Below are 27513 nucleotides of genomic sequence, written 5' to 3'. Positions count from 1 at the left end.
TAACAGCAGCACCCCACCTTACAGGGTTGTTGATTACTGATAATGTTTCTTTACCAGCAGCTGGGTCACTAACCAAGAAGTCTCAGGCCTTTTTTGGTTGGCTGGAATATTCATTCATTCATTCATTCATTTAAAAAGACATTAAAAAGCCATTTGAACCCTTAGCCAGGTATAGAATCATAGAAATGTAGAGTTGGAAGGGTCATCTAGTTCACCCCCCCCCCCCCGCAATGCAGGAAACTGAGCTAAAACATCCATGACAGTTGGCCGTCTAACCTCTGCTTCAAAACCTCCAGAAAGGAGAATCCACCACCTCCAGAGGGAGACCATTCCACTGTCGAACAGCTCTTACTGTCAGAAAGTTTTTCCTGATGTTTAGTCAGAATCTCCTTTCTTGGAGTGTGAAGTCATTGGTTCGAGTCCTACCCTCCAGAGCAGGAGAAAATAAGCTTGCTCCATCTTCCTTTAGACATTTGAAGATGGCTATCATATCGCCTCTCAGTCTCTTCTTTTCCAGGCAAAACAGACCCAACTGTTCCCCATAAGGCTTGGTTTCCAGACCCTTGATCATCTTGGTCACCCTCCTCTGCAAACATTCCTGCTTGTCAATATCCTTAAATTGAGGTGCCCAGAATTGGACACAGGACTCCAAGTGGGGTCTGACCAAGGCAGAAAAGAGCAGTACTATTACTTCCCTTGATCTGGACACTATACTTCTGTTGATATTTGCATGCTAATGTACTTCATCCTCTGCTCAGAGTCCTCTTGAGGGTTCCCCCCCTGAAAAAAGCTTATTTCTTTGGCATCTGGAGGATAGTCAAATAGCCATCCAGAATATGATGTCAGCAGTCTTGAAATGACCAGGATTGCCTTCCTCTGGTGGGTGGGGCCAGAGGCAAGAGTGGGTGGGGCACTGGATGTGACTCTCATAGTAGAGTATTTTCCAGCCACACAAAAACCAGAAATTTCTACACACCTCCCCATCCAGATAGATGGGCTGTGAGGCTGTAGCTCAGGGGTAAAGCATCTGCTTTGCATTCAAAAGTCCCAGGTTCAATCCCTGGCATCTCCAGGTGTGTAACCACTGTGATAATAGGATGCTGGACCAGATGCATTATTGGCCTGACTCAGCAGCCTCTTCTCAGGTTCTTATGTTCTAGTACAGGCATAGGCAAACTTGGCCCTCCAGATGTTTTGAGACTACAGTTCCCATCATCCCTGACCACTGGTCCTGTTAGCTAGGGATGATGGGAGTTGTAGTCCCAAAACATCTGGAGGGCCGAGTTTGCCTATGCCTGTTCCACTGGTGGAAGAGGAGTGTGGGGGGAGCGCACTGCCTCCGGCAGCACCATTTTGGCAGGGTGCCATGACAGCTGCCCCCCCCCCCCCACGCTGGGTGCCCCATCCCCGCAGGTAGCACACCCCGCCCCTGCCTGCTCTCTGCCCCTCGGTGCCAGAGCATGAAGCTCCGCCACTGGCCTGTTCTAGTACCTGCAATGATACGCAGAGCCACCATTAATTCTCAGAGTTTCCTGTGAAAAGGGATTGATTGTTAAACCATTCCAGGATTTGTAGCTCAGGGAGGGAAATGGGGGGCGGGTTCTCTTAACAACTCTCAGCACCCTTGACAAACCATAGTTCCCAGAATTATTTAGGGGAAGCAATGACTGTTGAAAGTGGTATCACAGTGCATTAAATCTATGGTGTGAATGTGGTCAAGGTTTCATGGCAATAAAAGGGGTGAAAGGGTGTCAGAAATATGATTTTTAAAAGGAAAGGAGAGCCAGCTTTTCCATATAAGTCATTCACCTCCAAAAAAAGAGAGAGATGAGAATGTAAGGAAGGGAAGAAAAAAACTTGGTTGATGGGAGTTTGAAATGACATTGGAGTTACCAGTGGGTGTCACTACAGGACAAGGAGGCATTCGTTTGTGTGTGTGTATGTGTGTGTGTGTGTGTGTGTGTGTGTGTGTGTGACTTGAAAGATAAGAGGCAAGCAAGAACAGTGACTATCCGATTTGGGAAGTGGGATGTTTCACGGAAGGCATAAGGGAAGCCCAAGCTTCCCTCCGTTACAAAATGCCCAGGCAGGGAATCCCTCCATAGCAGCTGTTAGCAAATGCAGTGGTGGGAAGAGGGAAGAGTTTAAGTTTGGAGAGGAGTTCCCAGAAAACTTGCCTCTTACAGGTAGACTGCATTTCAAAAATTGTATGTGCGAGTCACATGCCAGAATTACTAAGCTATTGAATTTTGTTGCCACAAGAGGGAGTGACTGCCACCGATTTGGATGTCCTTTAAAAAGAGGATTATTGCAAATTCATGGAGGATACTATTCACTGGGATGGCCACTTACTACCACCATGGTCAGAGGCAGAATGCCTCTGAATACTAGTTGCAGGTGGGGAGCTTGCTTGTTGCACTCAAGCCCTGTTTGTGGGCTGGACTCGATGGGTTATTGGCCTGACTCAGCAGTCAGGCTCTTCTAGTGTTCTACATCCACTTCTGGAGGCTGTATGCCTCTGGGCTAGACCACGCTGCTTTCCTCGCTGCTTTCCCCCAGAAAAGCCTGCTGTTTCCCTCTGAATCGGAACGAACAGAAATTGTTTCTTTCCTGTAGATTGACGTTTGTTCCAATTCTGCAGGAATCAGTGGGTTTTCCTGGGGATATAGCAGCAGGACAATTTTTTTTTTAAAAAAAACCTGTTCATACTCATGCCTAGAAAGCATAGGAGGGGGCAGAAAACCCAATTGCTGTCATGCTTTCTAGGCATGGGACATGCAGAAGTGTGGACAAATCCTCTAAATAACAGCTGCTGGGAATCACAGGTGTGCAGAGTACAGTACTCTTGTTCTTGGGTTCTTATTGTGGGCATCTGCTTGGCCACTGTGAGAACAGGATGCTGGACTAGATGGGCCATTGGCCTGATCCAGCAGGCTCTTCTTAGGTTCTTACTTTGAGATCGTCTGTTGTGGTTATTTTCTTTATTTTTTAAAATAAATTGCAACTACTCTAGTGATACTGAAAGACTAACAAACTTAGGTTTTGGGCCTATACAGTGGTACCTCAGGTTACATACGCTTCAGGTTACAGACTGAACCCAGAAATAATGCTTCAGGTTAAGAACTTTGCTTCAGGATGAGAACAGAAATTGTGCTCCGGCGGCACAGCGGCAGCAGGAGACCCCATTAGCTAAAGTGGTGCTTCAGGTTAAGAACAGTTTCAGGTTAAGTACGGACCTCTGGAATGAATTAAGTACTTAACCTGAGGTACCACTGTACTTTTACTAGTTTCCTTTTACCAGAATGCCTTTGATGATGTTCTGCTGTTGAATGTCTAAGAAAACATTCCATTTCTTAGAAGCTACACACAAGCCTCACTTTTGAGAGGATCAAAGCATTATCTTGATTTTGGGCAGGGCTGAGGAGTCTCTCTTCTGTCTGGGCATCACATTCTCAGGGTGGTAATCTGTCAGGGGCCATCCTCCCCTCTCATTTCCCTCCCTTTCTTGCTGCCACTCATTTTCTCTCTCTCCCTGCCTCCTCTTCCTTTTCTCTCTCACTGCTACCTCTTTCTCTTTCTGTCAGACCTTTCTCTCTCTCCTCTATCCCTCTCCCATCCTATCTAGACAACTGTCAGAGAAGGAACAGAACACTATTGTCAAACGCCTTCCAAAACACCTTCCAAACTATAGAGGACTTACCCCTCTCCACCTTCCATCACCCCGTTTCTTTTGACTTTCTCTTCCTCCTCACCCCACCCCTGCCCTCCTCTGGCTCTCTCCACCTTGGGAGAGGAGACCCCATTCTTAGGTCTCTCTCCCTTGCAGAGATGAAAAGCAAGCACTCCAGCTTAGCTGGATAGAACTGGGCATCTTTTTCTACCAAGTGTGCGTTTCCTACAATAAACTTAAATTTCTTACTTTCATACTCAGGTGTGATTCAGTCAGGGTAAGGTGTGCTCCAGATGGATCTATTGCTAAGCAAAGTGTCCGCTAATACATATAAACTCCAAACGCTATTAGGGCATGACCTAGGGAGAGTTCTGAGGGCCAGAGAGAGGTGAGGCTGCCTCTGGTCCCCAGGTCTGAGGTTCCTAACCCCATTTTAGATAAAGATCTCGTTGCTGTTGATGCTGCTTCAGAAATAAAGCAGTCATAGTCTCCATCCAACCCCTCTCATGATAGTTGGCTTGCAAGAGTGTGGGATGTTGCAGTAGCTGAACCAACTGCAGGGTGCTTAGGGGACACAAGAGATTTAACCATTTTGATGTTTGCATGATTCCCTTTGCAAGTTTTATTAATAAAAATAGTAAATTACATAGCCCCCTGGCAGAACACATTATCAACTGTGTTATAGCCCGCCCGATCATATTATCATTCTTATCCTCACATTATCCCCCATGTTTGATTGATACAGCTGTAAGAACATAAGAAGAGGCTGCTGGATAAGGCCATGTAGTGCAGCATCCTGTTCTCACAGTGGCTAAGCAGAAACCTGCAAGCAAGAGCTCTCTCCCGCCCTGTGGTTTCCAGCAACTTCCTCCAGCTGTGGAAGAAGAGCATAGTTAGTTACTATCATGGCTAGCAGCCATTGATAGCCTTCTCCTCCATGAATTTGTCTAATCCTATTTTAAAGCTGTTGAGGTTGGTGGCCATCACTGCCTCTGGTGGGAGCGAATTCTGTAAGCAGATCATTGTCTTCGTGATGGAGAGGGTACTTGGTCTCCATGTGACTTTACCCCGTCTCTTATGGTACGAGGCACTCTGAAGGCAGCTTCCTCCAAATAACCTTCTTGTTGTAATACACATAACTGAATTACACCTTTATTTCTACAACTGGCATAAGTGCTCCACTATACGTGCTTTTTTTGTTTCATGTATTGTTTATTTTACTCACATGCTGCCTTTTCTGAAAAACCAATAAACTTTTTTTGGGGGGGGGTCATGTTAAGCACACTTCTTTAAAAGCTGTGAATGACATAGTGTTGTTTCGTTATCTGCTTCTTTTATTTCACAAAAATTATACACTGCTTGATTGCAAACAGAACCTCTAAGCAGTTTACAGAAAAAAACAAGAAACCGAAACATTCAAAGTGTCAGAATGTATTTGCAGTATGAACTCTGGGCTATTAGATTTGTAAGGGGCTTGGGGCAGAGACTGCCTTGTTCATTCCTGACCTTATGCAAGCTACTACAGTACCATTTTGGGGGTCAACAGCAGAGTTTTTTAAAAATAAAATACAATACAAAATGCTTCCAGTGAATTAACTGGCAAATGAATTAACTGAATAAATGTTTAATGTAGAGACAGAAGGTGCTGAGTCAATTATGAGCTTAATGAACTTCACAAATACAAACATAGACCTGAAATCTGAAACATGCAATGGAAGATTATAGTAGGATGCCCAGGCTGTGCAGAAGCTGGAGCTTTTATTCTCTGTTTTTTCCTCTGGATGATCCTTAGCAGGCAGTGGTGGTGTAAAGGCCCTGTGCCAGGGGCCCAAGCCTCACAGGGATTTCTGACTGGAAGGCCTTCAGAGCCCTCTGGTACGATTCCTTGTCTTGGAAGGTGGAGAGGTGTGGACATATCTGGAGGGAGATGAGATGGACATTGGTCATATTATTGTTGTTGCTGCAATGATTTTTTAAATTTAATTTTATAATGTGCATGAAACAGAGAAAACAATTATAATGATGGATATTAAAAGATGAAAAACAAAACTATAAACTAAGCACATAGAATAAGTAAAGGACGCGTGTTCTGTTTCATCGCCTGAGGCGAAACGGTAATGTAGCTGCCCTGCTGTTGCCTCGCTTAACTGGGTTGTGTGTCACTGGACTGCGAAGTGGTGGCAGTAGCTTCCACTGAGAGCTTGCAAGATTTCACCAGAAGCCAGTTCTGCTGCTGCTGCTGCCAGTGGTAGGGTGGGCAGGGTCCCTATGGGGCTGCTGCCTCTTGGCCTTTTGCCACCTTAGGTGGTTTCCTTACCCCACCTGATGGGTGGGCCGGTCCTGAGAAAAAGGTACACTTGCATATGGGTTGAATGACAAAGTAGCCTTCACATAAAGAATTATTATTATTATTATTATTATTATTATTATTATTATTATTTTGCAGATTTGCCAGGCTGCTGCTGAAAGTTGTCTTGAAATCATGTTTCCACTGTATATGTAATAAAGGAATGCCAAATCATATAGAAAGGTTCTAGTCCCTGTCACAATATCAGATTATGCATAAGTTTTTTCCATTATAAGTTGTATTCCAATATGAATGGTACCAAGTGTCCCATGTAAGATTTGGGGCTGTTTGCCACTGAGTTGCAATTACTATTCGAGCTGCCATGATATTATTATGCTTATTATTATTATTATTATTACTTATTAGTCTCTTTTCTTACACAAAAGAAAGTGACTTACAAACATTCATTAAAACCAACATAAAACAGAGTTAAAGCTAAAATCTAAAGCACCTCCATATTCAGAAAAAAGGCAGGACTAAGACATCCCACTCGGAGGCCATAAATGAGCCATGGAAGACAAGAGGATATTTGTGTAACTTTTCAGGTGGGTTTTCGATGTGTATCTACTAACGTCTTTGGTACAGCACAAGGTGGCGAACCTTTTCCAGTCTGAGGGCCACATTCCCTTTCGAGCATGCTTTCAGGGGCCACATCACAGTGGTGGGTGGGGCCAGAAGCAAAAGTGGGTGGAGCAATGGATGGGGTGTGAGTGGGAGCTTACTGAAAGTGGCTTGAGTTACTGTATGGGAAAAGTGACTAAATAATAATAATAATATTAATACAGCTGCCAGGTAACATTTACATTTGTTGCTCCACCCCCTTTTGCCTCTGGGCCCACCCACCACCTGCACGTGGTCCCTGGAAGCTTGCCCAGAGGGTATTATGGCCCTCTGGCTGAAAAATGTTCCCCACTCCTAAGTCAGGCAGAATGGAGAGCAGGTAATGGAACAGAATAGTTTCTGCCAGTGTCCCTTGAGGGTGGCTGCTAGACAGAGTAGAAAGCACTGGTCTAGATGCACCAGCTTTCAACCTGGTCTGAGGCAGTTCCCTAGGAGAGGTCCAGGAGAATTAAGAGGCCGACCTATTCTTGCCTGTTTTCAATGGTGTTTCCTTGCCTCTAGCTATCCAATCTGCCCATGAGGCTTCCCACCCTCTGGGAATGGTTGATTAAGTCCTTTGTCTCGGGTCCATTTGGGGAACCTTATCCTACCATCATCAACAAGGCTTAATGAACTACTCCGATACCAAAGGCTAATTTTCTGATTGGCAGACGAACCTCCAGCTACAAAGATAATTGTGGACATTCAGGTATTAAGTCCTCAAATCTCATTAGAGCAGATCACTTGGCATTTTCCAAGTTAGATATCTAAATCCATAATTAGACTCCTGTATAATCAGGCTTTCTTTCTTTCTTTTTTTTTTTTGAGGGTGAGGGTGGTGGATCTCCCTTGGCTCCCTTCGAACTAAGCAGATAGACACTGTTAGGTTCTGCATCAATGTCATTTTCAGAATACGAATTCCCAAACTGTCTGCTGTGTATGCTAAAAAAAAAGGCATTGTTAGAGCCTTAATAATTAGAATAATGTAAGCCCAAGGCGTCATTCGCAGAGGGAAGTCTCTGTTGCATCTCTGTATGAGTCCCTGATCCGGCCTGGGCTCCTTTTTGCCAGGAATCACACCCAGTGCATGCTAAGATATGAGGAGTCAGGTAGTAGTTGTGGGTAATTGGGAGTCGCGGGGAAGAAGGTAGGGAGGCCATCTGTAGGTGGAGTCAGAGCCAATGACAGGTGCAGCCATTCCCCTCCCCCTCCATCCTCCTCCAGCTGGTCCTCATCTACCTGCCTTCTTACATCTAGTCCAGGAGTGGCCCTTGTCTGTCAGCTTCCTCCCCCTTTGTCTTATGAGAACATCAAGAGAGCTCCGCTGGATCAGTCCAATGGCCCATATAGTCCAGCATCCTGTTCTCACAGTGGCCAACCAGATGACTCAGTTCAAAACCCTCAACCAGAACCCAAGCACAAGAGCACTCTCCCCTCCTGTGATTTCCAGCAAACAGTACGCAGAAGCATTACTGCCCCTGACCATAGCAATCATGGCTACTGTCCATCAAAAACCTTCTCCTCCATGAACTTGTCTAATCCTCTTTTAAAGTCATGTAGGTTGGTAGCCATCACTGCCTCTTGTGGGTGTGAGTTCCATAGTTTAAAAATGTGCTGCGTGAAGCCGTACTTCCTTTTATCTGTCCAACCTCGCTGGATGTCTACGAGTTATCAGGGTGGCCCTTGTAGAAATTGGCAGGGAGGTGGATGTGGAGAAATGCTTCCAAGGCAATAGATGAAAAAGGCAACCGTCAGGCTTAGTATGAGCAGCTGGCCTGGTGGAATGCCTCTAATACAGACTAACACAGTGAATCACATCCAGCCATGAAACCCTGCTGTATAGGCAGTGGTGGGAGAAGGTGGAAACTCTTTTACTCTGGCCAGATCATGCTGATTAGAAAGCACCAGATAGCAGTCCTATTGTTGTTTTGATACAATAAGGTCTGAAAAGGTTAGGTTTATGTGAGCATCTGTGAGCCTTTCAGTAGTAGATACTCTCTGGCTCCTGAGTCTGCCAAATAATCTCCAAATCAGTCCAGTTGTATTTCCCACATTATACTCTTGTTTGAGATTTCTCAGAGACAGTTTTTTCTTTGAATTTGTATGATCTGGTTTGTTTCTTGGGAGCAAAATGCCTGCCTGGGCACGAACATTCCTAGTCTCAGCACCAGAGAGGAATAATGCCATTTATTTATTTCTCTGAAAAAAAATTAGAGCTTCTCTCATTATTAGGGGCACTTGAAAAGTATGGATTAATCCCAGGTCAGTCGTTAAAGCCACAGCAAGGGAACTTGAGGTTAGAGGTCTGTATCTGACAGCAGAAAGCGACAGGATTGTGCATTAAAACTGTCAGACCCTAATCACCCCTTGTTCTGCTTCTAAACTCTGTATTGGAAAATAAAATGACATTTACTCTGTAACCCTTCTCTCCCCAGCTGTGACACACACACGTATACCCTGCCAAATGTGTTGGTGGGATCCTGAAATCCACAGCTCTGGCTGCTTTGATAGTGGACACTCAGGGCCAATGGTGTAAACCACCCGTCTCTTCTTAACACAGGAATGTGGAGGTGGGCTTTTTTCACTGATAGCACCATTGTTGTGCAATGCCTACCCTGCAGAAATGGGAGAGCCCCATCAGCACTGGCATTCCCCTGGCTATTGAAGTCATGCCTGTTTAGACAACTGTTCCCCTGACCTCCAACTTGACCTGAACCTCCTCACTGAATAATTTCAATTGTTGCATTGTCTTGCTATGCTGTTTAAAGGTTTGTTGTACTGTAAACTTTAATTTTTGAGGTTTTAAACATTCTGACAGAATTTTTTTCTAGTATATTTTAATTACCTGCAGATTTATTTTTACCAGTGGTTTTACACTTTTAAACCTCTTAGAAGCCTTTTTGGCATGTAAGTGATATATAAATTAATTGTTGTCATCATTCCGACCATGGCTTCACTGTGATTGTTGGCTTTCACCACTGGAAAATCCCACAGAACATTCAGGAATCCATCAGGTTCCATCAGTCTCCTGGGAGATGGACCTTCCAAACAAGGGGTGTGATTGCCACCACCAATCCAAATTTTGCCAGATGGTGCTCAGACCATAGCAGTGTGACACCAGCATCCTGTACCCTCAAGCCATCCCTCACATCACTCTGGGCAGAGACTAAATCATGCCCGGCACAGTGTTTTAGATAGATGACAATCTGAGACAGTGTAATGGTTGCCATGAAGACTGTGAAGTCCTGAGCTGGTCTAGCAACAGCCTCTGCATGGATGTTAAATTCACCCAGATCACTGACCATAGGTGGGCAGAGTCAATCACCTGTTAATGACATTGACGGCTGCCATGATATTAGGTAGTCCACTTTCCTTTGCAGTGGAGGTTGTACTCAGGCTGGTTGTGTAGGAAGTTCCCAGCTAGGATTGGCTGCCTGTCAGAATTCCCAGTTCCCTGGAGTCCTGTGGATCCCAGTAAGGCTGGGACTCTAAGAGGTCAGTTTGTATTAGAATACAAACAGATTAGAGTCCATGGGCACCCCTGGTGTTAGGGCCAGAACAAAGTACCAGGAGCATGAAACACATCCCTAAGCACCCCTGTACTTTAAAAAAAAAAACAGTTGTAGCAAAATAATGCTTTAAAATGATAAAACAAGCACACCCCAGGTTTGAATAAGACTCCGTCAGTCAATATTCGTGGTTTTATTTTTCAGGAAGTCTAAACTTGTTGCTGGCTTTGGAACAAGGATATTTGAGGGTGCCTAACATGGAGAGCTTTCGATTTCTGGTGAAATTTCTGCAGGATTTTAACCACTCTCATACGCATTTCAAGGGTTGGACTAGAATGCTCTTTGAGTCCCCTCCAATACCTGATTCTATGATTCAAGACCAAATCAAATAATCTCATCAAGTACATTATGAAAATAAACTTGTGTGTGTGTGTGTGTAAATAATGTGTATAACATTAATCATGATTTGGGTGCAACCCCTCCTCCCCAAAATCAGGCATTCTAGTATGTAACTGAGTCAAAGTACAACTGCTTCTCCTCAGTGGAGGAGTTAGTTGCATGGGCGCTCAGAGTGGGGGCCATGCCATGCACCTGGGGGGGGGCGAGCTGCTACGCACGGGGTCAGCGGGGCGAGCCCCCTGCGGTGTGCCTTTTTGTCACCCCCCTCATGGATGACACCTGGGGCAGACCGCCCCCACTGCCCCCCTTCCTACACCCCTGCTTCTCCTCTTACCCACCCCTATCAGAGATTTAACACCTGTACACCAGGGTGGGGTGGGAGTCACTTAAGAAGCCAGTGTGGTCTAGTAGTTTGAGTATTGGTCTAGGACCCAGGAGAACAGGGTTCAAATCCCCACTCGGCCATGTAGCTCACTGGGTGATCCTGGGCCAGCCACTGTTTCTCAGCCTAACCTACCTCACAGGGTTGTTGCAGGGATTAAATGAGGAGGGGGAGAACCGTGGATCACCTTGAGATCCATGGTGGAATGGTGGGACGTAAATGCAATAAATACAGGCAACTCCCTCCTTGTGCGGGAGTTGTGTTCTGTTTCATTGTGCACGTCAGCAGTCGTGCGTAAGGCCATTCCACCCCTGCCCTCTTCCGGGGCCAAAAACAATGTGAGCATCAGTGGTCACGTGTCAAACAGACACACACAGAATGGTCACCGCCTGTAAATTAAATAAATACATAAACTCTGCTACTGCATAGTAAGAATGAAAACAAAATCTCCCCCTAAACAAAAATCAGGAGCAGTGTTTTGTTTTCGTTTTACTGGGAACAGGAATGCCAAAATCTAGGAAAATCGCTCTTCTAGGTAGGTTTGCGAATTTTTATATTGGATCATTCCTATACAGATTGACCTGACTTGCCCCCCTCAGCCTGAAGTGCAAATGTGATCTTAAGTATGCACCAGGAATCACAGTTACGACAGGCTTAAGGCAAACACACATGCAAGTGGTGCGATTTGGCCCTCCCTAGACCATGTCAAGGCAGGAGAGCTGGGAATGGTGTGCTCTGAATATTTTGTGCCAAATTCCCTTCTGATGTCTCAATGCACGAGGAAGATGCACAGCCAGACAGAAAACAGTGAAATGGTGATGTGCCCCTCATCCCACAAAACTAAACAAAACAAACCACAGAAAAAGTAGCAGATTGTGAAGATAAGCCAAGCTAGATCCTGACTTGGTGACGTGCTAGCTTTCCCAGGGCGGTGAGTTTTTGATGTGGCGGGGAATGCACAACTCCCTGCCTCCTGCATACCATGAGCATTCCTCCTGAATGGAATGCATACATTGCTCCGGAGTGCTTGAGGCCCTCTGCCTCTGGCCTCATAGGGCTGGCACTTGTTGTGAGTGTTTTGTTGCTGTTGTTGTTAAAGCACCTACTAATTTCAGTTTCTTCCCTGGCAAACCCATCTCTTATTTTTGTGGCCTGGGGGAGTTTAAAGACACGAGGCCTTTATCGGAGAAGGGAACAACAGTGTCGCCCCTGGAACCCGGAAACACACAGATGTGCTCAGGTACACACCCTATACCACATCTCTCTGTATATATACACACACACACGGATGCAAATGATATCCGCAAAAGCCATCACTTGCGAGGCTTGGCAGAAAATAATGAGAAACACTAAATCTTTTATAAGGTCAACACTCGAGCAGCTGTCAAACAAGAAAAGATTTTAGCGGGAAAGGCGGGAGGAAAAAAAAAACTTCCATCGCCTCATTAAGCCCTACAAGCCTGGGCCTGGCGTGGTGAGGAGACGCCGGGGCGCCTCCGTTTTGTGTCAGTAATTTGTGGCGGAGGAGGCGGAGGTACCCTGCAACAGCCAGTGCCGAAGGGGCCTAGGGGGAAGCTGGGGGATCGTTAGCGCGCCAGGCGCGGCCTCGGTTCCTAATTGGAACCATTGGGCATTATCAACGGAGATTTTGCTTCGGATGCCTGACAGCTAGCGTGGCCCAGAATGATCGCCCACTTGTCAGTGTAAAAGACCATTAAAAACAGACCATTTTGATTTAATTGGAGGCGGTGCGCTGGGGGGCTCAGGTGAGGAGCCTCATCAGCTGATGGCGGCTGCGGAGGTCCTTTTAAAAAAATCCTTGGTATTGATGTGTTCTCAGCCTTCTCTACCCTGCCCCCCCGTCCCTTCAAACCCCCCTCCTTTTCATAAACTGTCTGGGAGTGAAAGATCGGTCTCCATCACGCCAAGAGCCACCTTCAATAGGGTTGTCAACAAATGCTGTGACAAGTGGCAGAGAGCGTAGTAGCAGGTATTTAAAAATATATATATTTGAGAAAGCTGATGTTATCTCTGTCTGCAACAGAACCAAACTCAGGAAAAGTACACGTGATCAGAGGGCCACCGTTGGTCAGTCCCTCTCTCATAACTGTACCCTTCTGGGCACCTGATAGAAGCATTTTTGTTTAGGCAAGCCTATTATAATCTATTGCATTTATATCCCACCACTTCCCCCAATGAGGTCACGGTGGCATACATGGTTCGCACCTCCTCATTTAATCCCCACAATAACCCTGTGAGGTAGGCTAAGCTAAGACGCAGTGACTTGCCCCAAGGTGAATGGGGATTTGAACCCTGCTATTCCAAGTCCTAGTCCAACATGCCAACCATTATGATGCACTGACTCAGGTGTTTAGAAAGCTGATGTGAATTTAATCTGCTTTTTTTGTCTAAATTTTATGAGATAAATAATAGTGAATAATGCCAGAACTTGAGCATTGGAAGTTTCTGGGTGGAAGAAAGGCAATACTTGTTCACACTTATACTATGGAATTCACTCCCTCAGTAGATAGTGATGGTCACCAGGTTTGGATGGCTTTAAGAGAAGATTATACAAATTCATGAAGGATGATGCTACTGATGACTAATGTGGCCCCTGCAAGGTTGCCCCGAAGGTAATGCCGCCCTTGGGCTGAAACAGGCTCCTCATCCCTGAAACAAGAGGCCTGTCAAAGCAAACAGGACATATTGACTGCCTCATGTGTTTCCTCAATATCCACAAACTCCCCTTACAAATCTTTTATATGAGATGGCTTGTCAATGAGTCCCCTTCTGAAACAGTTCCATCATGTAGAAAGAAGAGAAAATGCAAAATTCCAACAGTAAGCAAGACAACCTATACTGACCCACGGTGTAGCAACTCCAACTCATTTTAAAACAAAATACCCCCAGACTTTTAATTTCCTGACAGAACAGGCCCAGGAGGATGGTGTGAGCTCTGCTTGTTGACTGAGTTCTAAAATATCACACCCCTCCTTCTGAGAAATTAAGGAAATGTAAAATACATTCCCTCTCTCTCTCTCTCTCTCTCTCTCTCTCTCTCTGTTAAACCTCCATTGTTTGTTTTCAAGAAGAATGCAGATGTGAGTTAGTATCAGATCCTGCAGTGGGTGTCAAATTCTGATGACTAGGATTGTTCTGGAAAAGTTGATAGACCTCCCTCATCCATGACCCAATTGTGGATGAGGAGGCTGATTTGGTCTGTATCACTGAGACTTGAATGAATGAGCAGTGTGGAGTTGGTCTCAGCCAGCAGTGCCCACCTGGGTACTCAGTACAGCATCAGGGCAAACTTGAGGGTTCAAGAAGGGGAGTTGCTGTGGTCTATAAAGGTTCTTGTATCCACTGGGAGCTTGATTCCGATGTTACAGCAAATGACTCTCAAGGGGTGTCCAGAACATTGTCTAGTCCTGTTGAATTGGATGAGTTTCAGGTGGTAAGGTTTGAGGATGTGGGTAAGGTACTTGGATCAATCAAGATAACCACATGTACAATGGACCCTTGCTGCTCTTGGCTGATAAAACAGGAGGAGACAGCTAGCCAGGAAGGTGATGAATGCCTCTTTGTGAGACAGAGAGGTCCCTGCCTGCTTGAAGGAGGCACTGGTTAAAACCACTCCTTAAGAAGCTCTCCCTGGATTTGGAAAATCTAAGTAATTACCAGCCAGCTGACAATCTCCCTTTCTTGGGCAAAACTCTTGAGTGGGTGGTCATGGACCAGATGCAGGCACTCTTGGAGGAAACTGATTTTCTACATACACGTCAATTCGGATTTTAGCACAGAAACCACTTTGGTCACACAGTATGAAGTCAGGAGAGATACAAGGGAAATGTGTCACTATCAATTGTCCTCGTCTCTTAGCAGCTTTCAATGCCATCAACCATAGCATCCTTCTGGAGCAACTACCCAAGCTGTGGGTGGGTGGGTGGCACTGATTTGCAGCAGTTCCAGTCCTACCTGTTAGAGGGTGATGCTTGGGGAATGCTCTTTGGTCCCATGAAGCCTTTAATGTGGGGGTTCCTCTAGGTTAAATTTTATCCCATATGCTGTTTAACATCTACATGAAACCAGTGAGTGAGGTCATTTGGAGCTTTGGAGTACATTGTCAGCAATATGCTGATGACATACAGTGCTATTCCTTTACAACTGCAAGTGAGGCAGTGGATGTGCTGGACTGTGGTCCTGTCTTGGCAATGGGCTGCCAACAAACTGAAGCTCAATCCAGATACGGCACTGTTAGTGGGTGGTTCCCTACACTGAATGGATGGAAGGTTTCCTGTTCTTGATGGGGTTACAGTCCCTCTGAACGAGCGGGTATGTAGCTTGGGGGTACTTCTGTCACTTGAGGCCTGGATCACCATGGTCGTGCAGAGTGCCTTCCATCAGCTTCTGCTGTGCCCCTAAATGGACAAGGATTGCCTAACTTCTGTCATCTTTGGTCTGGTCACTTGTAGGTTAGATTACTCCAATGTGTTATATGACTCTGAATACAGTCTGGAAACTTTAGTTGATGCAGAATTCATCATCCAGGTTTGAGCATATTACAGCAATCCTGGCCTGACTGCACTGGCTGCCAATTAGTTTCTGGATCCAATTCGAAGTGCTGGTTTTGACCTATGAAGCCTTAAACAGCTGAGAATCACAATACCTCAAGGACCGCATCTCCACATATAAACCAGTCTAGTTGTTGGCATCTGTCGGTCTCAGAGGACAATGGTGGAATAGACCTTTGGGAATGAAGTCAAACTGTTGGAAGGTTGCAGTGTCTGCTGTGGCTGTAGAGACTGATACAGGTGACACATGTTTTGTTGCAGCTGGGGCAGATGAAGGCGCCTGGTTGTGCTACTGCAAATGCACTATGATGTTTATTCTCTCTGCAATCTTCCCAGCGGTCATTCCTCCTCTGGCTACGGCTATGGATGTATGAACCGGTCTGTCTGCCTCCAGGCATTGCGGTCATCTGCAAGGGATTCCCAAATTGAGGGTGTGATGTTGCCAGCCTTCATGTCATGTTTACAGACATCTTTGTAACATAGAGTTGGTCTGCTAACAGGCCTGGTGCCTGAAGCCAGCTCCCAGTAGAGCACGTTGTTGGGGATCCCACCATCTTCCATTCTGCAGACATGACCAATCCAACGTAGATGTTGCTGAGACAGGAATGTGAACATGCTGAGAATGTGGGCTTGGGAGAACACATCTTCATTTAAGACTCTGTCCTGCCATGTGATGCCCAAAATCTTCCCAACACAGCAAATATAGAAGGTGCTGAGGTGTCACTCCTGGCAGGTGTAAGTTGTCCAAAACTCACTACCAGACTGCAGCATGTTCAACATGTAAGCCTTGGTAGACCTTCACTGGATGTTAGCATCACATTTTCCCATGTCCTTTTGGAGAGGCGAGTTACTGCTATAGCTGCCTTGCCAATGAACCAAGACCCTGCAATCATCACCTGAGGCTCTTCTTTGTGCATCACCTCTGTGATAGCTGCAGAGGATGGCAGAATGTGAATGAGCTTTCTCTGCTGTTGCTTCCCACTTGTGGAGTACCCTCTCAAGGGAGGTGCACCCAGTGCTTTCATTATGTATCTTTAGGCAGCTTTGACTGATTAAACATTCTATGGTCTAAATGTGTTTGTAGAAGGGGGTTATTGAGTTGTTATCATTAATTTTTAAAATTTCTATAGTGCTCTTCATTTGAAGATCACAGGATGGTTTACTATATAAAAACACAAAAATGCATACTGTCATCTGTCATGGATGCTTTAGCTGAGATCCATGCATCACAGGGGGTTGGACTGGATGACCCCTGGGGTGCCTTCCAACTCTACAATTCTATGATACCATAATAAAAAACAAAAACAATACCCCATAGCTTGTTCAATTGGCCAAAGGACTTTATATGTAAGCACTTATGCATTGTGTGTTCTTGTTTTGTATTTTTATGTTGTGAACTAGCCTGTGATATTTGGATGAAGGACAGTATACAAATTAAAAGAACAAACAAACAAACAAACAAACAATAAAGCATTATCATACGACTTTAAGCAATCATGGCTTCCTCCAAAGAATTATGGGAGCTGTAGTTTATTTAGGGTGCTGAGAGTTCTTAGGAGGCCTTGTTTCCTCTCACAGAGCTACAATGGCCAGAGATCACCAGGAAAAGGGATGGATTCTTAAACCACTCTGGGAACTGTACTTTCTGAGGGGAATAGGGCCTTCTAACAACTCTCGACACCCTTAACAGACTACAGCTCCCAGGATCCTTTGGGGAGAAGCCATGACTGGTAAAATAGTGCTTTAAATGTATGTTACAGAAATATGTTACACAGAGCTGCTTTGCTTTCTTTCTTGGAGGTTGTTAGCCGGAGTGGACAGGATGCTAATTTTCTCCTATTCCCAAAGAGTTATGTGATGCTAAGCAATTGCTGCTGTGTCTGTACTGGCAGATATACTACAGTTCAGCAACTTTTGCTAATCCAGTGCACCTTCCCCCCGCCTGTTCCTGTTAGGTCAGTGAACTGGCGGGGAGGCAAGCAAGCCCCGTAGGGTCCCAGGAGGCACAAATTAGGGCTATTTTCCCGCAAAGAGACGTCCAAATAAGAACCAAATCGGAACGGCGGCATGAAAATCCTGTAAATCAAACGGTTGGCTTAATAGCATGTGCCATTATTCTGGGGCACTGGGGCCTGAACTCTGCATCCGAATGCGAAAAAATATTCAATTTGTCTAGCCTTTAGTGACTGAATGACTGTGTAATGTCACAGAGGCTTGGCCCGGAGGGCAGGAAAGGTGGACAGAGAGCAATTAAGTGGGCAGTGGGGTGGGGGGCAGGAGAAGGGTTTCCGTTGCAGAGAAATCCTTCTGCGTGGTCCAGGAGGATGAATGAATGGTTTGTTTGTTTGTTTGTTTGTTTGTTTGTTTATTGCATTTATATCCCACATTTTCCTCAAGGAGTTCAAGGTGGCACACATGTTTCATCTCCCCCACGATTTAATCCCCACAACAACCCTGTGAGGTAGGTTGTAAGCTGAGTGAGGCAGTAACTTGCTCAACATCACACCCAGTGAGCTACACAGCCAACTGCAGTGTGTGTGTGTGTTGAACCCCAGTCTCCCAGATCCTTGTCTTCATTTAATCCCCACAACAACCCAGTACAGTAAATTAGGCTGGGAGTGAGTCACTGGCCCAACGTCACACGGTGAGCTTCATCGCCGAGTGGAAATTTGAACCCTGGTCTCCCAAGTCCTAGTCTGGCACACTAAACACTACACCAGGCATGGGTGAAGGCAACTAGAGTGATGCTGCCCCCCAGACAAAGGGAAGTATTTATTCGCACAGTGCATAGCTTAGGAATGCAGAAGCTTTTACAGCCCAAGGGCTGCATGCCCCTCGGAGCAACCTTCCATGGGCAGGAGGGGCATGTGTTAGTGGTGGGTGGGGCCAGAGGCAAATGTGGGCGGAGCAATGGATGCAAATGTCATCTCTGTGCAGTGGGCTAGGTTCTTTACACACTAAACCCTACTCTCTATCCAGGGAAGCAAGAAGCATTTTCAAAATTCAAGTACACAAAAAGGAAGGTGGTTTGGAGCATGTGGCCATGTGGTCTGGAGAGAAACCTGAGGGCCCCACAGAAAGGCTTTGAAGGCCTAAGGCTTTCCCAGACAAAACTATGGATTAGATAACAAGACCAATCACCAACTTGCATGGGAGCCAACCCCTAGGGGCCGAGGGGGCTTCAGCACCCCAATAAAATATTTGAGGAGGCTGGCCCCTCCCAAAATGGATGGGCATTGCGATTCCAATGGTGTGTGTGCACCGTGTCATATGATTGATTATGCGGGGTGGGGCTTACCTGGGCCCTCCAATATTTTATTCAAGTTGGCACCCTTGCGAACTTGGATGGCTTTGGAAGATGGAGCCATAGAGGTTATGGCTTTCAATGGTTATTAGGGACTGCCAGACTCATTATATCCTGTACAGAGCATGGAGATCTTTGTGGGAGTCACTGATAGCAGTCCCTGATGGCTTGAACGTGCAACTCATATCCTCCAGGAGCCATGCATTCAGTATGGTGGGCCCAGTCTCATGGAACTCCCTACCAGTTGAGGTCAGACAGGCCCCCTCCCTAGTGAAATTCCAGCAGCTACTGAGACTTTTTTAGTATTATTTCAGCAGGCATCTTAATTTTAACTGATTATTTCAATTGATTTTTTTTATTAATTCTCACTATGTTGAATTTTTCATACTCTGCTCAGAGATGATTGTAGTTAACTGGTATATATAAATGGTCTAAATAAAAACAAAATAAAATCAGAGCAGTGCGTCTCTGAATACCAGGAATAGGGATGGGAGGACCTGTAGTTGCAGTTACTCATTCTTTCCCCCCATCTTAAATTCAGTTTTCCACCTATCCACATTAAGTTTGTGGATTTTTTATTTTTTATTTATTTCATTTTATTTTTGGTCCAGATGAACGTAATTGGGTAAAATCAAAGATGATCTATGAGCTAAAAGACTTGTAAATAATTTAGCATCTGCATTTATCAAAGAAATAGGCCTATGTGAGTCAACGCATTCAAGGTCTTTCTATGGTTTAGGGAATATTATTATAGTTGAAGTCTTCCATGTTTTGGGGATCTGGCCTTTACTCAGTCTCTCTAGAAAAAGTTTGAAGAGGAGAAAAATTGTATCTGTTCATTAAGAGGTTTTATTTTAAAAGGCCCATAATTTTAAAAATAAAAAGTCCTCATGAAAGTTCACCAGTATTTTAGCACATTTGTTTTTGAATCTACACATTTTTGTATGCTAATATACAAATGATTCCAAGGCAATTTTCCATTATGCACATCTTTATGTTATTTTCACAGATATATGCATTCTCACGCATGCTTAACTGGCACCATATGCATTGCCATACATCTCATTTGGCGGGAGAAGTGCATTGCAAAGTTCAAATAGCGCAAATTTCAGGGAATGACATCATTTCCGTTCATATCTCACTTAGGAAAACAGCGAATTGGGTAGATTTATTGCAAAATGTAAACTGAATAAAATCCCCCTCCACATCCATTCTGGGGAAGAACAGCAGGAGAGGGCTATTCTGACCTCTTTGTGACTTTCTCAGTGACCTCTCATTGGCCTCTATGAGAAACAGGCTAGTGAACAAGATGCCATTTTTATCTGATCCAGCAGGGCTATTTCTATGATCCGATACAGTTTTACCTTGGATCCCGAACGCCTTGGTAATCAGACGTTTTGGCTGCTGAACGCTGCAAACCCAGGAGTGTTTTGGTTTGTGAACATTCTTTGGAACCCAAATGTTTGACGGGGCTTCCGTGGCTTCTGATTGGCTGCAGGAGCTTCCTGCAGCCAATTAGAAGCTGCGCTTTGGTTTCCGAATGTTTTGGAAGTCAATGGGACTTCTGGAACGGATTCCGTTCGACTTCCAAGGTTTGGCTGTACTAGCTTTCTGCATGTGGGGAGTATTAAAAGCAGGTTCAAAGATGTAGGCAAGCAGTGTGTGTGGGGGGGTCTTCTTCAATTCTGGGGGCCACATGCCTGTGGTAGCCTGGATAAGAGGCAAAAGTAGGCACAGCAACAAAGGTAAATTTTACCTAGTTTCTACACACATGCACCACTCTCTATCTTCCATCCATGCATGCAGGAGGCATGGTCAGAGCAGAGGCAGATCTTGAGGTCTCAAATTTCAGTGGTGCCCTCTGCAACACCAAAAATTGATGCCCCTCTGCCTCTTGCACTTCATTGTAAATCATAGCTGCGGTGTCCCAACAGCACCTCCGAGGCTCTGCACCCAGTGTGACTTAACCAGTCACACTCCCCTAAATCTACCTCTGATCAGAAAGGCAAAATAATTCTTGAGGAGGGTGCAAATGAGGGCTGGTGAGGCGTGTGGCCTGTGAAGAGGCCCAAGGGCCATGTAGAAAGGCTTCAGGGACAGCATTTGGTCCCCAGGCCCGATATTCCCCATCCCTGATGTAAACACTGCCACCACCAGGCTGAACTGGCCACAATTCAAGTGAAGACTTTAAACCGCTTGGTTTTGTTGAACGTATCATACTGACTCAAACCGCCGCAAGCGTAAGAACAGGTGGGCGGTGGGATCAGTCTTCCAAGAAAATCTGGGCCTCCTCTCCTCTCTTGGAGGATTTGGCAAAGGGCCCGGAGGGAGTGAAGTTAGCAAGCAAAGGCTCCCAACCCCGGCTTGTGAGTGAGCGATTGCAATCTGTTTGAACAGCCCCTGGGTCGTGATCTTCCACTGACACACACTGCTGTGGCAGACCCCACACTGACAAGTAGCTGGGATAAATTATTACTGACATATGCAAATGGATATGCAGATGAAGGTAGGGGCATAAGTGGAGTACAACGAGGCCGAGGCAAGGAAGGATGGGGGAGAGAGAAAGTTAAAAAAACCCAGCCACACTCATTTCTGATCAAAGCACTGTGTTTGTGATGGCATGGAGTGGCCGTTACAGGAATCCACAAGCCCTTTTTTCTGTCCTGAGAGTAGCATTAAATGGGAAGCTGGGATGTGTGTGTATGGAATTGCAAATATATGACACCCCCACTCCTGGGACAGCCACTTGATCATCAGCAAAAGTGAGAACAACGAGGGCAGAGGTTTCCATTAAAAATGTGCATGTGCTAATTTACAAGGCGTAGGGGTAAATGTAGAAGTAAACGGCTATCATTTCAACAGACACATTTGCCCAGAATAGGGAAGAGGATGTGCGGGGAAACTGTGTGCCTGCTCAGGCTGCTATTGAGATGCTGCTGATAGTTGATGTGCGATTTCGAGGCTCTACCTGCTTTTGGTTCTTTATCTCTAAACTAGATTTAGACACGGCATCTCTTCAGACGAAATGGGAAGGGGAACCTCCAGCCCAAAGGGTGACCGTGGCCCGCCAGGGGTCCAATTTGGCCCATGAGGCTGTTTTGCTCAAACCATGCCAACCTGTCCATCAGGTAGCATCACTGGGAAATGGGCAGAAAGGCGAGGATCAGTTCTATATTGCCTGCACCTACCACTTCCCTGCAAAGGACTGGTGCATGCCTCTAAAGTGGGAGGATTTAGCCGTAACTTCTCAGCTGATAAGCAAGAGGTTATGTCCTCCTCAGACCCCTGCAGAGAGCAGGGCAGAAATCGCCACTCATCAGCTGACAAGATGAGAGTTCAATCCTGCTGGGTGCTATTTTGTCAGCCCTACCAGAAGATGTTGGTTATTGAGCCTGGGACCTTCTTCATGAAAAGTGAATGCTCAGACAACTGAGCAATAGCACTTCCTAGACAGGAATAGAGGAATGTGGCTTATACTGAGTCAGACCCTTGGTCCCTCTAGCCCAGTGCTGCCTACGCTGTCTGGCAGTGCCTCATCAAGGTTTCAGACAGGGAGTCTTTCTCAGCCACACCTGGAGATATTGAGGACTGAACATGGGATCCTCTACATGTGAGGCAGATGCTCTGCCCCTGAACTATGGCCTTTCCAGAGGTCTGAGTAATGTCAAGGTGCGAGCCAACTCTTCAGGACCTCTGTGATCAATGCTATGTTCACAAGTGAGTCAAGGCGACAAGTCTGTTTGTATCTCCAACGTACCTTCTGAAAGTGGGGCATTTTCCAAAGAGGATCTGCCTGCATCGGAGGCAGGAATCTCCTGAACAGCGTCGTGCGTGTGTCATATGTCTTTCCTCTGCGTTTCTAAAAACAAGTACGGCACACAGATTAATGTGCTGCCAACCAGAACGTTGCTGCAGCAGAGATTCTCTTGGTACTGCATCAAGTGACAAGGGCCTAAGAGAACATTAGAAGAATCTGGCTGCTGGATCAGGTCAAAGGCCAATTCTAGCCTAGCATCTTATTTTCACAATGGCCAACCAGATGCCCCAACGGGAAACCTGCAAGCAGGATGTGAGCATAACAGCTCTCTCCATTTGTGATTCCTAGCAACTGGGATTCAGAGGCAGCAGAGAGGCAGAAGATAATAAGAGTCCTGTTGAAGTAGGCCACTAAAAGGACCACTTAGTCCAGCATCCAACCACAAGCAGCATCTAAGGGCATCAGCAACTCTCCCCCCTTGTGACTTCCAGCAACTGGTCTACAGAGGCATATTGTCTCAGACAGTGAAGGTAGAACACTGTCATCATGGCCAGAAATGACTGATAGTGTTAGAGTCAATGAATTTGTCTGAAATATCAATTTTAGCAGAGACATATTCACCCGAAGCTTGCAAACAGACAGCTGGAAGAGAACTCAAAGGTCAGTCCAACACCTCCAACAGGGAATCCACTGCTAGAGTTCCTGATAGTTGGCCATCCAGCCTCCTTCAGATGAGGGAGAGTCCATCACCTTCTAATGTTCCTCCTAATGTACGCATGTATTTATTTCAATATTTATATCCCAACTTTTTCTCCAAGGAGCAAAAGGTGGCATACTTAGCTATCCTCCCTCTCATTACAACAACCCTATGAGGTAGGTTAGGCTGTGAGTGAGCAATTGGCCTGAGGTCACCCAGAAAACTTTGTTCTAATTTTGCACTTTGGAGAAAACACATCTGCTTCATTCTTTGTGTAAAGTATGAGCCTTGGGAGTACCCTCCAAAAGAACCCTACACCCCAAATGAGGAAACAAGTTTTTAAAAAAGAGGTAAAAATTATACTGAAGCAGTCCAAGACAGTAAAGTCCAATTCCTTCAAACAAGCTTTCAAATAAATTACGAATGCTTGTGGTGTCACATGTTAAGCATCTCTTCTCCAAGCTAACGAAGAAGAAGAAGAAGAAGAAGAAGAAGAAGAAGAAGAAGAAGAAGAAGAAGAAGAAAAAGAAGAAGAAGAAGTAGAAGTAGTCACCCTTTACCCTAAGCTCCCCAGTGTGGGTCACAGCAATTTTAAACACAACATTAAAAACAGTTTTAAAGAAACTACCATTTATGGGGTTCTAAAAATACACACCCCATACATCAAAGGCTAGGGTAAAGAGATGAGTCTTCTTATTTTCCCCCAAAGTATATAGGCACAGACCCATCTCTGTGGGAAGGGAGTTCCACAACTTAGAGGCTGCCACCCTCTCCAGGGTCACCACTATTCCATGAGATTCTGAAGGTGGTGGCTCTACCATGAAGGCCCCCTCTGCTGATCCTAACACCCAAGGAAGTCTGTAGGAAAGGAAGTGGTCTTTCAGATATTTGGGGCCTAAGTTGTTTATAACTTTAAACACCAACACAAGCTCCTTAAGTTGGGCCTGGAAATGAACAAGCAACATACCTCCAATCTTTCATCATGGAGCCTGGCAAAACCCACAAATCTTCAACCAGCTGCTGGAAACCACAGGAGGAGAATGTGCTCCTGCTTAAGGATTTCCCATTGAGGCATCTGGTTGGCACTGTCACAACAGGATGCTAGACTAGATGGGCCATTGGCCTGATCCAATAGGCTCTTCTTATGGAGATCTATTATGATAGCAAAATCTCCATACCCAGGAACAGTCTATCTCGGAATACCAGATGATGAGGAACAACAATTGGAGAGTTGCTGTTGCATTCAGGTCCTGCTTGTAGGCTTCCACAGGCATCTGGTTGGCCACGGTGAGAATAGCACATTGGACTAGATGAGCCATTGGCCTGATCCAGCAGGCTCTTCTTAGGTTCTTATGCTCCAAAGGTCTGCTCACCTTCTGCTTTTTTTCTGCCTTTTCGGCTTTGATGATGGCTCTCTGCTCGTCCATCCACATCTCTTTGTATTTGTGCTGCAATAGATCAAAGAATGGCGTGGAGGGCCTGGGGAAAAATGGGAAGGGAAAGATCTCATGGAAGAAGGAATCTATAAATGAATCTCTAATAATCAAACGCCATATAACTGGATCAGATCAAGACCCACATGTGCCCTCTAGACATTGCTGGACTCCCAACATCCTATCAGCCTAGGGGCGGGTGGATGTATCAATTTCTGCTGTCTAAGTTCCTCATTTTTTGCAATCTTTGAAGCCACTTCTCCATAGCTCCACCTCAATTGATTGATTTCTTAAATTCTTGGGAAAATCCACCAGCCTTTTAGTATGAATTTCGCCTAACAGACACAACTTTTTATATGACTTTTTGACTAACATCTCCACCTGTTTTGCAATTTCCTATAACATAATACATTCTTTTCTACATCATATTTGCATATATATATATATATTCACATGTTTCCCGATAATGTATACATTTTGATAAACATTGTTTGGATGGAGAACTTCCAACCCAAAATTTGGAAAAATGTAAATTTTGAATAACAGCTTTGTTTTCATTTGAGAAGTCTGAATTAAGTAAACAAAACTGAATTTCCCTACATTCAACCCCAGCTGGGCCAATGGTCAATGGTGGTGGGAGTTGTAGTTCATAACACTGGGAGGCCAGTAGATTGTGTGGTTGGACTACAATTGCCATCACCCCTAACCATCGGCCATGCTGACTGGGGCTGATGGAAGCTGTAGTCCAACAACATACAGAAGTCACTAGGAGTGGGTCCCTACCTAAAGTCATTGTTGGGCAGCTATAAAATGCCTTCTTCATCATAGCCAATGCTTTAAAAATAAATAAATGGTGGAGGTTGCAGTCATTTCCCTGTCATGTATGCAAGTGGTCACTCTTCCTAAATCCCCCTCCCCTAATTTATTTTGTTCCTACCGTGAATTTTATTACTAATTATTGCACACTGCAGGCTTCAGAGGAGCCTTTGCTAATGATGTTATTGTTGGATATTTTCTCTCTGTGTGTGAGAATCATTTGTTCCAGAAACAGAGAAGAACACAGAAGAAGTTTCAAGAAGCAGCAGAAGGCTGAGATTGTTTTGTTTATGCAAGGACATTTTCTATGGGAACTCTTCTTTGGACACACACAGTATGACACTGCAACTTGTGAGTCTCTTGCTTACGCCTTGCGGTGAGAGAAGCAGAGAGAGAGTCTTGGACTCTTGTTGGACTCAAGCATGCCTTGACCATGGAAGTGGTGAATGTCTGTACATATTTGCTACCAATATGCTTTTATGCCTGTCAAGTAAACCTCTACACTTAACTGAATCTTTATGGCGTCCATGAGTGTTTATTGCCTACTGTGTGTACCTTGAACGCCAAAGACGCTTCCAAGGAAGGAGCTGCATTGAGATGTAACTCTGCTAAGTATAGATACTGGCACACATGATCAGCGAAAGTGATGCTGGACCCAGTTCTTCTAAATCATCCATCAGAGGTTGATGGATTGATACAGTACAACAGTTATCATACCCTCCAACATTCTGCAAGGCAAAATTGGGATGTGTGCAGGAGCCAGCTGACTTGCATGAGAGCATCCCCACCCCATATACATGTTTGCAGTTGTAGCCACAAAGTTTTCCACGGCATCTTCTGCTTTTAACAGAAGCATGAGACAAAAACAACAGAGAGCTTTTCAGTTTTGTCAACTTCATTAAATACAAAAGCACTCGGTGACTCTCTTACAAAAAAAGAAAAGAAAAGAAAAGAAAAGAAAAGAAAAGAAAAGAACAACAACACCAAAGCAAATAAGAAACCTAAAATTTATTTTCCACCTTGTGGAAAATTTCTTCCCTGCAAGTACCACTATTTAATTGAGCAGCAAACACATGCATTTTTAAATGGAAGGGGCAAAAAGCGGAAGTGACACATTTTTTGTGCTATGCAGTCAGAAGACAGTTCTGGGAACTAGAATAGAAAAGGGAGGAAATGCAACATATGCACACACACATACCTGCACAACCAGGTTTTCCCCACGAGCCTACTTCTCCTGTGCATGGGAATGTTGCGCTCTCTCTCTTTTAATAAACCTGTTAACAATTACTGCTTCCCCCCATCTTGCCCTCTCACTCCTCCTAACTGCCACCTCCTTTAAATCCTTGGACTGTCCTTTTCTGCTCCCTGCCACCCAATGCTCCCACCACACAGCCGCCTCCACCTTCTGGCTCACCTAAGCCGCTACTTTCCAATTCTTCCGGGTGGGGAATGCTCAGGGCTTCAGAACTATAGACCTAAACCACAGACAACCATAGAGAGGAGAGAGAAAGAGAGTGTGTGTCTCCTTTGAGCACCATAGATATATACCTACCAAAAAAATCCAAAAACCTCTCACTTCCCATTCTGAGGAGAATCTCCCTCTTCTTTCTAGGTTGATGTGAAATTATTTCAAAGCACGTCATTGAAAAGCGGCCTTTTGGTTTAGGCAAAATCTCAAAAAAGGAAGTTCTTACTTATTTTTTAAGAAAAGAACACACACACAAAAATCAGCACTTCTGATATGGGCTGCTATACACCCAGATTTCCTAGGACATTTTTGCCGCCTTTTGAAAATTCTGCCCAGACGCCATTTTCAAGGGACGAATCCTGATGTCTGGCAGCCCTACATTTGGTTCTGAAACCCTGAGCATTTCTCACCCAAAATACTTTGGGAAGTGGCGGCTTAGATGAGCCAGTATGGCTTCTGTAATTCTGGGATGTCCCATTTAAAGTGGGACAGTTGGGAGGGGGAGTGGTATGTGCTATGTGCATGATCTAATGCTATACATCCAGTGTGGCCGTTCATAT

General features: G+C 45.1%; 1 protein-coding gene across 1 annotated transcript in view; it reads right to left on the bottom strand.

The window, feature by feature from the left end:
* Nucleotides 1–5278: 5278 nt before the first annotated feature.
* The window catches only part of CFAP77 (cilia and flagella associated protein 77), a 94424-nt gene continuing 72189 nt past the window's right edge, over nucleotides 5279–27513 (bottom strand). The window contains exons 4-6 of the mRNA XM_083596551.1: nucleotides 24610–24715; nucleotides 22540–22641; nucleotides 5279–5587 (exon numbers count right to left, since the gene is read on the bottom strand). Of these exons, the coding sequence (XP_083452677.1) occupies nucleotides 5459–5587; nucleotides 22540–22641; nucleotides 24610–24715 (337 nt within the window). The 3' untranslated portion in view covers nucleotides 5279–5458. The remainder of the gene's footprint in view (nucleotides 5588–22539; nucleotides 22642–24609; nucleotides 24716–27513) is intronic.

Source organism: Podarcis filfolensis (genome assembly GCF_964270895.1).
Source record: "Podarcis filfolensis genome assembly, chromosome: Z".
Classification (NCBI taxonomy): Eukaryota; Metazoa; Chordata; class Lepidosauria; order Squamata; family Lacertidae; genus Podarcis; species Podarcis filfolensis.
The sequence above is the reverse complement of the archived record's forward strand: the minus strand, read 5'-3'. Positions and strand labels throughout refer to the sequence as shown.